At 50.7% G+C, this 15,561-nt stretch overlaps 1 protein-coding gene across 1 annotated transcript in view; it reads left to right on the top strand.

The window, feature by feature from the left end:
• Window positions 1–15,561, top strand: part of LOC311122739 (ubiquitin carboxyl-terminal hydrolase 32-like) — a 97,348-nt gene that overhangs the window by 26,760 nt on the left and 55,027 nt on the right. Inside the window, exons 3-6 of the mRNA XM_084197064.1 lie at window positions 874–979; window positions 2,577–2,695; window positions 5,782–5,941; window positions 14,820–14,951. Coding sequence (XP_084053190.1) covers window positions 874–979; window positions 2,577–2,695; window positions 5,782–5,941; window positions 14,820–14,951 — 517 coding nt within the window. The remainder of the gene's footprint in view (window positions 1–873; window positions 980–2,576; window positions 2,696–5,781; window positions 5,942–14,819; window positions 14,952–15,561) is intronic.

Raw genomic sequence — 15,561 nt, 5'->3', positions numbered from 1 at the left:
TGGCTACTTTGAAGAATCTCAAATATAAAATATGTTTTGATTTGTTTTACACTTTTTTGGTTACTATATGATTCCATATGTGCTATTTCATAGTTTTGATGTCTTCACTATTATTTTGCATTGTAGAAAATAGTACAAATAAAGAAAAACCCTTCAATGAGTAGGTGTGTCCAAACTTGACTGGTACTGTGTATATATAAATGTTTATTGTTGCACATAAAAGACTGTAGAAATACCAGAAAATCAGCTCCAAGTGATTTGAATTTTGGGAATCTGTTCTAAAGTATTCCCATGCATAATAGAGATACATGTGATCATATACAAGGTTTGTTTGTAAGCAAGGTTTGAAATGATTGTTTTAGTCCATTATTTCTGCTTCTTGCGGTCTATTTGTAGTATACACATTTATTTGTAATTATGTTCCTGACCATCCGTTCAAGAAAACAATCGGCCAGCGGCTGACTCTAGTTGATGATCCCTGATGTAGGGAACAGGGTGCTATTTGGAAAGGAAGGAAAATGTAAAGGGGGATACCTCGTCAGTTGTACAACTGAATGCGTTCAACTGAAATGTGTCTTCTGCATTTAACCCAACCCCTCTGAATCAGAGAGGTGTGAGGGGCTGCCTTGATCGACATCCACTTCATCGGTGCCCGGGGAGCAGTTGTGGTGGGGGGGTTAACTGCCTTGCTCAAGGGTAGAACGGCAGATTTTTCCACCTTGCCGGCTCGGGGATTCGATCCAGCGACCTTTCTGTTACTGGCCCAACGCTCTCTGCCGCCCCTCAACTGGGATCTGTGTCTACTGGCATATTTCTAGCTATCTAGATCTGTTAACACCATCTTCCCTTTCTCTCTCTGTACTCTCTCTGCAGGTGATCTACAACTCATTTGGAGGCACCTCTAAAGGACTGCACTTTAACAACCTCATCATTGGCCTGGTGCTGCTGACCAGAGGACGAGATGAGGAGAAGGCCAAGTGTATGTTCTCTCCCCCTCTCCCCCCTCTCTCCCCCTCTCTCCCCCTCTCATCCCCTCTCTCCCCCTCTCATCCTCCCTCTCTCCCTCTCTCATCCTCTCTCTCCCCCTCTCTCCCCCTCTCTCCCCCTCTCTCCCCCTCTCCCCCTCTCTTCCCCTCTCGCCCCTCTCCCTCTCTCCCTCTCTCTCCCCCTCTCTTCCCTCTCCCCCTCTCTTCCCCTCTCTTCCCCTCTCCCCCCTCTCCCCCTCTCATCCTCTCCCTCTCTCATCCCCTCTCTCCCCCTCTCTTCCCCTCTCCCCCTCTCATCCCCTCTCTCCCCCTCTCATCCTCTCTCTCCCCGTCTCATCCTCTCTCTCCCTCTCTCATCCTCTCTCTTCCCCTCTCCCCCCTCTCCCCCTCTCATCCTCTCCCTCTCTCATCCCCTCTCTCCCTCTCATCCCCTCTCTCCCCCTCTCTCCCCCTCTCATCCCCTCTCTCCCCCTCTCTCCCCCTCTCATCCCCTCTCTCCCCCTCTCATCCCCTCTCTCCCCCTCTCATCCCCTCTCTCCCCCTCTTCCCCTCTCATCCCCTCTCCCCCTCTCATCCCCTCTCTCCCCCTCTCATCCCCTCTCTCCCCCTCTCATCCTCTCTCTCCCCCTCTTCCCCTCTCATCCCCTTTCTCCCCCTCTCATCCCCTCTCTCCCCCTCTCATCCTCTCTCCCCCTCTCTCCCCCTGTCATCCTCTCTCATCCCCTCTCTCTCCCTCTCATCCCCTCTCTCCCCCTCTCATCCTCCCTCTCTCATCCTCTCTCCCCCTCTCTTCCCCTCTCATCCTCTCTCTCATCCCCTCTCTCCCCCTCTCATCCCCTCTCTCCCCCTCTCATCCCCTCTCTCCCCCTCTCATCCTCTCTCTCCCCCTCTTCCCCTCTCATCCCCTTTCTCCCCCTCTCATCCCCTCTCTCCCCCTCTCATCCTCTCTCTCCCCCTCTCTCCCCCTGTCATCCTCTCTCATCCCCTCTCTCTCCCTCTCATCCCCTCTCTCCCCCTCTCATCCTCCCTCTCTCCCTCTCTCATCCTCTCTCCCCCTCTCTTCCCCTCTCATCCTCTCTCTCATCCCCTCTCTCCCCCTCTCATCCCCTCTCTCCCCCTCTCATCCTCTCTCTCCCCCTCTCATCCTCTCTCTCCCCCTCTCTCCCCCTCTCATCCTCTCTTCCCCTCTCCCCCTCTCTCCCCCTCTCATCCTCTCTCTCCCCCATCATCCTCTCTCCCTCTCTCATCCTCTCTTCTCTCTCCCCCTCTCTCCCCCTCTCATCCTCTCTCTCCCCCATCATCCTCTCTTCCTCTCTCATCATCTCTTCTCTCTCCCCCTCTCATCCGCTCTCTCCCCCTCATCCTCTCTCATCCTCTCTTCTCTCTCCCCCCGCTATCTCTCTCTGAGTGATGTTTGGGATTGATGCGTGTGAGGCAGCAGAGAGCCAAGGCCATGCTGACCCTGCTGCCTGCCACTGATAAGACCAGCCTGCCTGCCAGGATGAACTAACCAACAGTGTGTGTCCCACCACAGACCTCTTCAGCCTGTTTGCCAGGATGAACTAACCAACAGTGTGTGTCCCACCACAGACCTCTTCAGCCTGTTTGCCAGTGAGTCGGGCGGCTATGCGGCGCGGGACGACATGGAGGCCGTGCTACGGGCGGTGGACGGGGAAGTCCCGCCCTCTCTCAGGAAGTGCTTCAGCGAGGTCAGTCACCTGTCAATCACCCAGACCAACACTTTGACTGACGCACAACACACTCTCCATCTGGGGTTGGACCACACACACTGCTGTTATTGGCTTTAAACACACACACACTGCTGTTATTGGCTTTACACACACACACACACACACACACACACACACTGCTGTTATTGGCTTTAAACACACACACACGTATGTATTTACACAATACACACCTCCAAGAATCCAATCTCATTAGCAAACTTCAGATTGCCCTTTAACATAAAAACACCAAGCTTGTTACCGCCATATCATGCTCCATAACAGCAGCATGTGTTGGAATAGAAAGGAACTCCATAACAGCAGCATGTTGGAATAGAAAGGAACTCCATAACAGCAGCATGTTGGAATAGAAAGGAACTCCATAACAGCAGCATGTTGGAATAGAAAGGAACTCCATAACAGCAGCATGTTGGAATAGAAAGGAACTCCATAACAGCAGCATGTTGGAATAGAAAGGAACTCCATAACAGCAGCATGTTGGAATAGAAAGGAACTCCATAACAGCAGCATGTTGGAATAGAAAGGAACTCCATAACAGCAGCATGTTGGAATAGAAAGGAACTCCATAATGATATAATAATAATAATAATAATAATAATAATAATATGCCACTTAGCAGACGCTTTTATCCAAAGCGACTTACAGTCATGTGTGCATAAATTTTTACGTATGGGGTGGTCCCGGGGATCGAACCCACTACCTTGGCGTTACAAGCGCCGTGCTCTACCAGCTGAGCTACAGAGGACCCACAGTGGCATGTGTTGGAATAGAAAGTCATTCAGTAGTTGGGGTGGACAGTAGGTTCTCTTAACTGGATTAGAAGGGGCTTTTCAGATTTAGGTTGGATCTCCCTCAGCGGCAGGTTAGTCTTAGCTAGCTCTGGGCCACTCTCTCTTATAGTTCACCATGACTAGAAATACATGTATTAGTCTGTAGAACAGCCATAGACCTTCCCTTGTAGCCTGTTAAGTATTGTTATGCCAGTGTCTGTCTGTCTGACACCCCTGCCCTATTGGGAACCAGCGGGAGGTTGCGAGGCTAACTGTTTGGGTAACTGTCTGTGTACTGTTTGGTGCCAGGTAGGGCAGCTTATCGTTGGCTTTGACAAACTTACTGACCCCCTGTTCTGTCTACTGGTACTATCGTTAATCTGCAGTTCAAACAATAAAAAATCAATAGGGTAGGGCATTCATTGCCCCTTTATCTGAGTCCACTGTTTCCATTCTTGAGTGTGTTTGGTAAGTGGAAGAGGCACACAGGCTGGCAGCCATGTTGAACCTGTGGAAGAGGCACACAGGCTGGCAGCCATGTTGAACCTGTGGAAGAGGCACACAGGCTGGCAGCCATGTTGAACCTGTGGAAGAGGCACACAGGCTGGCAGCCATGTTGAACCTGTGGGAGAGGCACACAGGCTGGCAGCCATGTTGAACCTGTGGAAGAGGCACACAGGCTGGCAGCCATGTTGAACCTGTGGAAGAGGCACACAGGCTGGCAGCCATGTTGAACCTGTGGAAGAGGCACACAGGCTGGCAGCCATGTTGAACCTGTGGGAGAGGCACACAGGCTGGCAGCCATGTTGAACCTGTGGAAGAGGCACACAGGCTGGCAGCCATGTTGAACCTGTGGAAGAGGCACACAGGCTGGCAGCCATGTTGAACCTGTGGAAGAGGCACACAGGCTGGCAGCCATGTTGAACCTGTGGAAGAGGCACACAGGCTGGCAGCCATGTTGAACCTGTGGGAGAGGCACACAGGCTGGCAGCCATGTTGAACCTGTGGAAGAGGCACACAGGCTGGCAGCCATGTTGAACCTGTAGAAGTGGCACACAGGCTGGCAGCCATGTTGAACCTGTGGTAGAGGCACACAGGCTGGCAGCCATGTTGAACCTGTGGAAGAGGCACACAGGCTGGCAGCCATGTTGAACCTGTGGGAGAGGCACACAGGCTGGCAGCCATGTTGAACCTGTGGAAGAGGCACACAGGCTGGCAGCCATGTTGAACCTGTGGAAGAGGCACACAGGCTGGCAGCCATGTTGAACCTGTGGTAGAGGCACACAGGCTGGCAGCCATGTTGAACCTGTGGGAGAGGCACACAGGCTGGCAGCCATGTTGATGGTGTTGAACAGGCTTGTTCTGTCATGGTCCATATCCGTAGCTCTGCATGTTCCCATCACTGCCTGTCAGCCCCTCTCACTAAACACATGGACATCTTACACTGGAAAAACGGTGTGTTTGTGCATGAATAAGATGATATGTTTTCATTGTATATTTAAGCAATAACGCCCGAGGGGGTGTGGTAAATGGCCAATATACCACAGCTAAGGGTTGTTCTTAACCACGACGCAACGCGGAGTGCCTGGACACAGCCCTTAGCCGTGGTATATTGGCCGTATATCACAAACCCCCGATGTTCCTTATTGCTATTATAAACTGGTTGCCAACGTAATTAGAGCAGTAAAACTAAATGTTTTGTCATACCCGTGGTACACGGTCTGATATACCATGGCTTTCAGCCAATCAGAATTCAGGGCTCAAACCACCCAGTTTATAATTGTTTGTAACTAATGTGTAACTCTATTGGCCAATGACACCTCCACAATACACTGTGACATAAACGCTACTCTGTGTCCGTCTCCCCAACAATACACTGTGATATAAACGCTACTCTGTGTCCGTCTCCACAACAATACACTGTGACGTAAACGCTACTCTGTGTCCGTCTCCACAACAATACACTGTGATATAAACGCTACTCTGTGTCCGTCTCCCCAACAATACACTGTGATATAAACGCTACTCTGTGTCCGTCTCCACAACAATACACTGTGACATAAACGCTACTCTGTGTCCGTCTCCCCAACAATACACTGTAACATAAACGCTACTCTGTGTCCGTCTCCACAACAATACACTGTGACATAAACGCTACTCTGTGTCCGTCTCCACAACTATACTATTTTCTCAAGTACTCACCCGTTAAGTATTTAGCGACCCACCTAGCTGCCAACTTAATGCTTTGTTGATGATGTGTTTGTTTGTTTGTCTAAGGGGGAGAAAGTCAACTATGAGTGCTTTAAGAACTGGCTCCTTCAGAACAAGGAGGCGTTCACCTTTTCCCGTTGGCTGCTCTCCGGGGGCGTGTGCGTCACCCTCACAGACGACAGCGACACACCCACCTTCTACCAGACTCTGGCCGGAGTCACACACTGTGAGTGACCCCCCCCCAAAAAAACAGTGATATTTTACCTGACCGTTTTTAATCGGTGCACATATTTATTGTTATTTGGTATTTGTCACCCTCTCTCACATTCTCTTTCTGGCTTTCAAGTCCTTCTCTCTTTCGCTGTCAATTGGAAAGCAATATCTTACATGTTGCTGTGTCCCAGTCTTAGACCAATCAAAGATCTTAGCTGCTTTCTATCCTGAGACGAATCAGAGAGCAGGAGAGATCTTTGCTACCAATCAGAGAGAGTACCTTCAGATGGCTCGTAATCTGCTGCTGCCCACTCCCAGATTATCCTCTTAACTCTGTGAGCGGTGTGTGTGAGTGCAGGTGTTTTGTGTGCACGCTCTGGCCGTGAGGCGTGCACTATCCGTGCATGGACTTTCCAGAACATGCCTTACCTACGCAATCACCTCACTCTTGGCTGAGACGCACGTGGACCATCATCGACCGGACACACACAACAGAAGCCATGGCGGACTAACAGTCTTCTTGTTGTTGGTCGGGATATTATTGGAATACTATTGGAACAGGATGGCATGAGTTGTCGTGGTGTGTTTTCCTGAGCTGTTAGCCGTGTGTGTGTGGAGTCTACTATGGTACACGCCAGTCCTGTCGGCACGTCCCCGGGCATGTGTGGTGGAATATGGTTTGGTATCTCTGTTGCCACTCCGACAGAGTCGCACCTCTAGGTGGGTACTGGGCACGCCGCTGGACCTCTGTAGTTGAGGTCTGCATCCCAAAGGGCACCCTCTTCCCTATGAAGTGTACTATATAGGGAATAGGGTGCCATTTGGGACACGTACTAGGAAGTGGTCAACGCTGACAAGTGTCTTTTCAATGAAGCGATAGTTGGAGTGAGTTAGTGGTTGTACTTGCTGTGTAATCCTCTCCCTCTCCCTGTCTTCCAGATTGTGGAAGTGTAAATTGGAGGTGTTTTGTGTGAACTCACTTGCCGTTTGTCATGAGACCCAAACGCAGAATGCCAATCATTTCTCTCTGTGTGTCTAGCTACTCAGTGATGGAGATGTAGCCTCTTGTTTAAGAACAAGTCTGTATTTTAAACAGACTCCAACAGCAAGCTCTAGCCGTTTTTAAAGAGATCAGTCTCAACCAGCCAGTACTGTCCTGAAACAGCCTAGCGGTTAATCTAGCGTGCTAACTTAAGGGGGGTGTCCCAAATGGCACCCTATTCCCTACTCAGTCAGTGAGCTAGCTAACGAGGGGATCGGACGTGTCCAGGATTCAGTCAGTGAGCTAGCTAACGAGGGGATCGGACATGTCCTGGATCCAGTCAGTGAGCTAGCTAACGAGGGGATCGGACGTGTCCTGGATCCAGTCAGTGAGCTAGCTAACGAGGGGATCGGACGTGTCCTGGATCCAGTCAGTGAGCTAGCTAACGAGGGGATCGGACGTGTCCTGGATCCAGTCAGAGAGCTAGCTAACGAGGGGATCGGACGTGTCCTGGATTCAGTCAGTGAGCTAGCTAACGAGGGGATCGGACGTGTCCTGGATCCAGTCAGAGAGCTAGCTAACGAGGGGATCAGACATGTCCTGGATCCAGTCAGTGAGCTAGCTAACGAGGGGATCGGACATGTCCTGGATCCAGTCAGTGAGCTAGCTAACGAGGGGATCGGACATGTCCTGGATCCAGTCAGTGAGCTAGCTAACGAGGGGATCGGACGTGTCCTGGATTCAGTCAGTGAGCTAGCTAACGAGGGGATCGGACGTGTCCTGGATCCAGTCAGTGAGCTAGCTAACGAGGGGATCGGACGTGTCCTGGATTCAGTCAGTGAGCTAGCTAACGAGGGGATCGGACGTGTCCTGGATCCAGTCAGTGAGCTAGCTAACGAGGGGATCGGACGTGTCCTGGATCCAGTCAGTGAGCTAGCTAACGAGGGGATCGGACGTGTCCTGGATCCAGTCAGTGAGCTAGCTAACGAGGGGATCGGACGTGTCCTGGATTCAGTCAGTGAGCTAGCTAACGAGGGGATCGGACATGTCCTGGATTCAGTCAGTGAGCTAGCTAACGAGGGGATCGGACGTGTCCTGGATTCAGTCAGTGAGCTAGCTAACGAGGGGATCGGACGTGTCCTGGATCCAGTCAGAGAGCTAGCTAACGAGGGGATCGGACGTGTCCTGGATTCAGTCAGTGAGCTAGCTAACGAGGGGATCGGACGTGTCCTGGATTCAGTCAGTGAGCTAGCTAACGAGGGGATCGGACGTGTCCTGGATTCAGTCAGTGAGCTAGCTAACGAGGGGATCGGACATGTCCTGGATCCAGTCAGTGAGCTAGCTAACGAGGGGATCGGACATGTCCTGGATCCAGTCAGTGAGCTAGCTAACGAGGGGATCGGACATGTCCTGGAGTCAGTCAGTGAGCTAGCTAACGAGGGGATCGGACGTGTCCTGGATCCAGTCAGTGAGCTAGCTAACGAGGGGATCGGACGTGTCCTGGATTCAGTCAGTGAGCTAGCTAACGAGGGGATCGGACGTGTCCTGAATCCAGTCAATGAGCTAGCTAACGAGGGGATCGGACATGTCCTGGATCCAGTCAGTGAGCTAGCTAACGAGGGGATCAGACATGTCCTGGATCCAGTCAGTGAGCTAGCTAACGAGGGGATCGGACGTGTCCTGGATCCAGTCAGTGAGCTAGCTAACGAGGGGATCGGACGTGTCCTGGATTCAGTCAGTGAGCTAGCTAACGAGGGGATCGGACGTGTCCTGGATTCAGTCAGTGAGCTAGCTAACGAGGGGATCGGACGTGTCCTGGATTCAGTCAGTGAGCTAGCTAACGAGGGGATCGGACGTGTCCTGGATTCAGTCAATGAGCTAGCTAACGAGGGGATCGGACATGTCCTGGATCCAGTCAGTGAGCTAGCTAACGAGGGGATCGGACGTGTCCTGGATCCAGTCAGTGAGCTAGCTAACGAGGGGATCGGACGTGTCCTGGATTCAGTCAGTGAGCTAGCTAACGAGGGGATCGGACGTGTCCTGGATTCAGTCAGTGAGCTAGCTAACGAGGGGATCGGACGTGTCCTGGATTCAGTCAGTGAGCTAGCTAACGAGGGGATCGGACGTGTCCTGGATCCAGTCAGAGAGCTAGCTAACGAGGGGATCGGACGTGTCCTGGATCCAGTCAGTGAGCTAGCTAACGAGGGGATCGGACGTGTCCTGGATCCAGTCAGTGAGCTAGCTAACGAGGGGATCGGACATGTCCTGGATCCAGTCAGTGAGCTAGCTAACGAGGGGATCGGACATGTCCTGGATCCAGTTAGTGAGCTAGCTAACGAGGGGATCGGACATGTCCTGGATCCAGTCAGTGAGCTAGCTAACGAGGGGATCGGACATGTCCTGGATCCAGTCAGTGAGCTAGCTAACGAGGGGATCGGACATGTCCTGGATCCAGTCAGTGAGCTAGCTAACGAGGGGATCTGACATGTCCTGGATCCAGTCAGTGAGCTAGCTAACGAGGGGATCAGACATGTCCTGGATCCAGTCAGTGAGCTAGCTAACGAGGGGATCTGACATGTCCTGGATCCAGTCAGTGAGCTAGCTAACGAGGGGATCGGACATGTCCTGGAGTCAGTCAGTGAGCTAGCTAACGAGGGGATGAGACATGTCCTGGAGCCAGTCAGTGAGCTATCTAGTGAGGGGATGAGACATGTCCTGGAGCCAGTCAGTGAGCTATCTAGTGAGGGGATGAGACATGTCCTGGAGCCAGTCAGTGAGCTATCTAGTGAGGGGATGAGACATGTCCTGGAGCCAGTCAGTGAGCTATGTAGTGAGGGGATGAGACATGTCCTGGAGTCAGTCAGTGAGCTATCTAGTGAGGGGATGAGACATGTCCTGGAGTCAGTCAGTGAGCTATCTAGTGAGGGGATGAGACGTCCTGGAGCCAGTCAGTGAGCTATCTAGTGAGGGGATGAGACATGTCCTGGAGTCAGTCAGTGAGCTATCTAGTGAGGGGATGAGACATGTCCTGGAGCCAGTCAGTGAGCTATCTAGTGAGGGGATGAGACGTCCTGGAGCCAGTCAGTGAGCTATCTAGTGAGGGGATGAGACATGTCCTGGAGTCAGTCAGTGAGCCATCTAGTGAGGGGATGAGACGTCCTGAAGCCGATCCATAGGAACGGTAATGAGTTTTCTAGATTAGCAGTGTCAGGCAGGCTGCAGCAGCAGCCCTGAGTAATGACACACAGCAACAAGATGAGCAGGTATTTATTCCCCTTCAGCTCTGCTTTCCTCACAAGTCCCTACCAGGCCTTACCACTGTACTAATCACCGCTAGGCTCTGTTCGCTAGTCCTTACCACTGCACTAATCACCGCTAGGCTCTGTTCGCTAGTCCTTACCACTGCACTAATCACCGCTAGGCTCTGTTCGCTAGTCCTTACCACTGCACTAATCACCGCTAGGCTCTGTTCGCTAGTCCTTACCACTGCACTAATCACCGCTAGGCTCTGTTCGCTAGTCCCAGGCCTTACCACTGCACTAATCACCGCTAGGCTCTGTTCGCTAGTCCTTACCACTGCACTAATCACCGCTAGGCTCTGTTCGCTAGTCCTTACCACTGCACTAATCACCGCTAGGCTCTGTTCGCTAGTCCTTACCACTGCACTAATCACCGCTAGGCTCTGTTCGCTAGTCCCAGGCCTTACCACTGCACTAATCACCGCTAGGCTCTGTTCGCTAGTCCCAGGCCTTACCACTGTACTAATCACCGCTAGGCTCTGTTCGCTAGTCCTTACCACTGCACTAATCACCGCTAGGCTCTGTTCGCTAGTCCCAGTCCTTACCACTGCACTAATCACCGCTAGGCTCTGTTCGCTAGGCCTTACCACTGCACTAATCACCGCTAGGCTCTGTTCGCTAGTCCCAGGCCTTACCACTGCACTAATCACCGCTAGGCTCTGTTCGCTAGTCCCAGGCCTTACCACTGTACTAATCACCGCTAGGCTCTGTTCGCTAGTCCTTACCACTGCACTAATCACCGCTAGGCTCTGTTCGCTAGTCCCAGGCCTTACCACTGCACTAATCACCGCTAGGCTCTGTTCGCTAGTCCCAGGCCTTACCACTGTACTAATCACCGCTAGGCTCTGTTCGCTAGTCCTTACCAGGCCTTACCACTGTACTAATCACCGCTAGGCTCTGTTCGCTAGTCCTTACCACTGCACTAATCACCGCTAGGCTCTGTTCGCTAGTCCTTACCACTGCACTAATCACCGCTAGGCTCTGTTCGCTAGTCCCAGGCCTTACCACTGCACTAATCACCGCTAGGCTCTGTTCGCTAGTCCTTACCAGGCCTTACCACTGCACTAATCACCGCTAGGCTCTGTTCGCTAGTCCTTACCACTGCACTAATCACCGCTAGGCTCTGTTCGCTAGTCCTTACCACTGCACTAATCACCGCTAGGCTCTGTTCGCTAGTCCTTACCACTGCACTAATCACCGCTAGGCTCTGTTCGCTAGTCCTTACCACTGCACTAATCACCGCTAGGCTCTGTTCGCTAGTCCCAGGCCTTACCACTGCACTAATCACCGCTAGGCTCTGTTCGCTAGTCCCAGGCCTTACCACTGTACTAATCACCGCTAGGCTCTGTTCGCTAGTCCCAGGCCTTACCACTGCACTAATCACCGCTAGGCTCTGTTCGCTAGTCCCAGGCCTTACCACTGCACTAATCACCGCTAGGCTCTGTTCGCTAGTCCCAGGCCTTACCACTGTACTAATCACCGCTAGGCTCTGTTCGCTAGTCCCAGTCCTTACCACTGCACTAATCACCGCTAGGCTCTGTTCGCTAGTCCCAGTCCTTACCACTGCACTAATCACCGCTAGGCTCTGTTCGCTAGGCCTTACCAGGCCTTACCACTGCACTAATCACCGCTAGGCTCTGTTCGCTAGTCCATACCAGTCCTTACCACTGCACTAATCACCGCTAGGCTCTGTTCGCTAGTCCATACCAGGCCTTACCACTGCACTAATTATTGCTAGGCTCTGTTCGCTAGTCCATACCAGGCCTTACCACTGCACTAATCACCGCTAGGCTAGCCCACGCTGGCCTGCGTTCAGTAAATAAAAAAAACACAAATAGCTTTCATTCATGTTTGTTTAGCGTTTGGGATTGATACACAGACTATATTGGTGTTCTCTCAGTGTTTCTGAAAGACCAGTTGGAGGACCTAATTTTTGAGGTTTTATTTATATTGCTAGGTGTGTGTGCGTATGACGTGCATGCGTGTTCGTGTTTTGTTTATGGAGGATCTTGTGTTGTCCAGCTGCTCTACTCTTAAAGGGGCATTCAATCAGTCAGTGGCGGGCCCCACTACACACACCTGCCCCCCCACACGCCACACTATGCTTCTCAATTATGAATCTGTCCACCATTACTTCCCCCATGCCATATCCATACCCTCTCTTCCTCTGTCTCCCTCTCTCTCTCTTCCCCCCCCCCCCCCCCCCAGGTTATGTTCTCGATTAGTTTAAGTTTGATGTTTCAGAGCATCTCTCTGAGGAGGGTTAGGACTGAACGGAGGTAGAAAGGTTATTGAACCAGAACCACTGAAGAAGCAGCTGGTGCTTATTTCTTTCCAATCAGTCTGCTTGGCATCTCCACTTCTCTCTTTCTCCATCTGTCTTCAGAATGAACACACACACATTTACACACACTCTCTCCACAGAGTCAACTGAACCCAGCTGAGGCGGGCTCTTCTAGGAATTAACTTCAGGGGGGCGGGAGAGAAGGAAAGAAAGAAAGAGCCACTTTCAATCCACACACACATTTACATTTTAGTCATTTTAGCAGACGCTCTTATCCAGAGCGACTTAACAGTTACAGTTAGTGAGTGCATACATTTTTCATACTGCCCCCCCCCCCCCGTGGGAATCGAACCCACAACCCTGGTGTTGCAAGCGCCATCCTCTACCAACTGAGCTGCAGCTTTCACTGCTAGGTTAAAGGGCTAGCCTGGATATCCCCCGGTGGCATCACTGTCTTATTGACCCATCAGTCTTATAAATGCAGACAGCAAACCAGGACGTCAGTCTTATAAGTGAGACTTAAGTGGTGGAAATCCGGACTGTCTCCTCTCCTGCCAGAAAGTCAATGTGACTTGATCTGCATCCCAAATGACACCCTCTTCCCTATATAGTGCACTACAAAATTAGTGCGCTATATAGGGTGCCATTTTAAGGCATGCAGTCTTGATTTCTGTCTGTGTTTTGACACCTGCCTGACCGACATGCATGGGCTGGGTCATGGGACAGTGTGGTGGAAAGGGAAGCCTGGGCTAGAATGAGCTAGCGAGCCTTAGGCTAATCCTATTAGCGTAAAGCTGTGGATCAGTGTGATGAAAGGAGTGGGAGGATGAACCCAGGGTCTCCGGCCCCTTTCTGGCTGGCATGTTTCATACTTAACAGGAGCTATATTAGTGCACTGTCTTTTAGGTTGAGTCATGGTCTCAGCTCAAGACTAATCTGGATAAACTAAATCGCTTACGGATAGTGTTGCAAAATTCCGGTAACCATAATTCCCAGGTTTTCCAGAAATCCCAGTAGGAAGATTCCCGGAATCAGGGAATAAGCAGGAATTCTGGAATTTTGCAACCCTACTTAAAGATCTGGGGCCAGGCTACTTGAGAGTACTACTTAAGACTACTATCCTCTGTGCTGCTCGTTACAAATCTGTCCATAATCCAAATGTCCATCAGAATGGAAACATGTTAACATCATCGACGTGGCTCCAAACAGTCCATAATCCATATTCCCATCAGAATGGAACCATGAAAACACATGACGTCATCGGCATGGCGCCATATCTTAGTCCAAGTCCATATAGTCCACTATAGCACCATGTAGTCTTAGTCCAAGTCCATATAGCCCACTATAGCACCATGTAGTCTTAGTCCAAGTCCATATAGCCCACTATAGCACCATGTAGTCTTAGTCCAAGTCCATATAGTCCACTATAGCACCATGTAGTCTTAGTCCAAGTCCATATAGTCCACTATAGCACCATGTAGTCGTAGTCTTAGTCCAAGTCCATATAGCCCACTATAGCACCATGTAGTCTTAGTCCAAGTCCATATAGTCCACTATAGCACCATGTAGTCTTAGTCCAAGTCCATATAGTCCACTATAGCACCATGTAGTCTTAGTCCAAGTCCATATAGCCCACTATAGCACCATGTAGTCTTAGTCCAAGTCCATATAGCCCACTATAGCACCATGTAGTCTTAGTCCAAGTCCATATAGCCCACTATAGCACCATGTAGTCTTAGTCCAAGTCCATATAGCCCACTATAGCACCATGTAGTCTTAGTCCAAGTCCATATAGCCCACTATAGCACCATGTAGTCTTAGTCCAAGTCCATATAGCCCACTATAGCACCATGTAGTCTTAGTCCAAGTCCATATAGCCCACTATAGCACCATGTAGTCTTAGTCCAAGTCCATATAGTCCACTATAGCACCATGTAGTCTTAGTCCAAGTCCATATAGCCCACTATAGCACCATGTAGTCTTAGTCCAAGTCCATATAGCCCACTATAGCACCATGTAGTCTTAGTCCAAGTCCATATAGCCCACTATAGCACCATGTAGTCTTAGTCCAAGTCCATATAGCCCACTATAGCACCATGTAGTCTTAGTCCAAGTCCATATAGCCCACTATAGCACCATGTAGAGATGAACAGAAGCTGGGTGAAGATCTACACTGTTGTTTCCTTTCCTTTTCTGTACTAGCACTGCTAGGGTCATGTGATTTGTGTTCTAGTAAGAAAATGCTCAGCTAATCTACAAAACACTCTCTATGTTGGTTGCCATTTTGATTATTTAAAAAGTGTTTTCTTCCTCTCCCCTCCTGCAGTAGAAGAGTCTGATATCATTGACTTGGAGAAGCGCTACTGGCTGCTGAAAGCCCAGTCCAGGACCGGCCGCTTCGACTTGGAAACCTTTGTCCCGCTGGTCTCTCCTCCCATTCACGCTTCGCTAAGTGAAGGTATGTTCTCTCCTCCCATTCACGCTTCGCTAAGTGAAGGTATGTTCTCTCCTCCCATTCACGCTTCGCTAAGTGAAGGTATGTTCTCTCCTCCCATTCACGCTTCGCTAAGTGAAGGTATGTTCTCTCCTCCCATTCACGCTTCGCTAAGTGAAGGTATGTTCTCTCCTCCCATTCACGCTTCGCTAAGTGAAGGTATGTTCTCTCCTCCCATTCACGCTTCGCTAAGTGAAGGTATGTTCTCTCCTCCCGTTCACCCTTCGCTAAGTGAAGGTATGTTCTCTCCTCCCATTCACGCTTCGCTAAGTGAAGGTATGTTCTCTCCTCCCATTCACGCTTCGCTAAGTGAAGGTATGTTCTCTCCTCCCATTCACGCTTCGCTAAGTGAAGGTATGTTCTCTCCTCCCATTCACGCTTCGCTAAGTGAAGGTATGTTCTCTCCTCCCATTCACGCTTCGCTATGTGAAGTTATGTAATATTTCTGATGCCAGGTAGATATTATGGGGACCTGTTGCCCCCAGCCAGACAGTCACCCATGACCCATGACAAAATGATGTTTAAATGCCATACTTTGTATACGTACACTACCAGTCAAAAGTTTGGAACACCT

The sequence above is a fragment of the Coregonus lavaretus genome (assembly GCF_964263955.1).
Source record: "Coregonus lavaretus genome assembly, contig: HAP1_SCAFFOLD_614, whole genome shotgun sequence".
In the NCBI taxonomy this organism is placed as follows: Eukaryota; Metazoa; Chordata; class Actinopteri; order Salmoniformes; family Salmonidae; genus Coregonus; species Coregonus lavaretus.
Note: the sequence above shows the minus strand (reverse complement) of the source record. Positions and strands in the feature narration are given on the sequence as shown.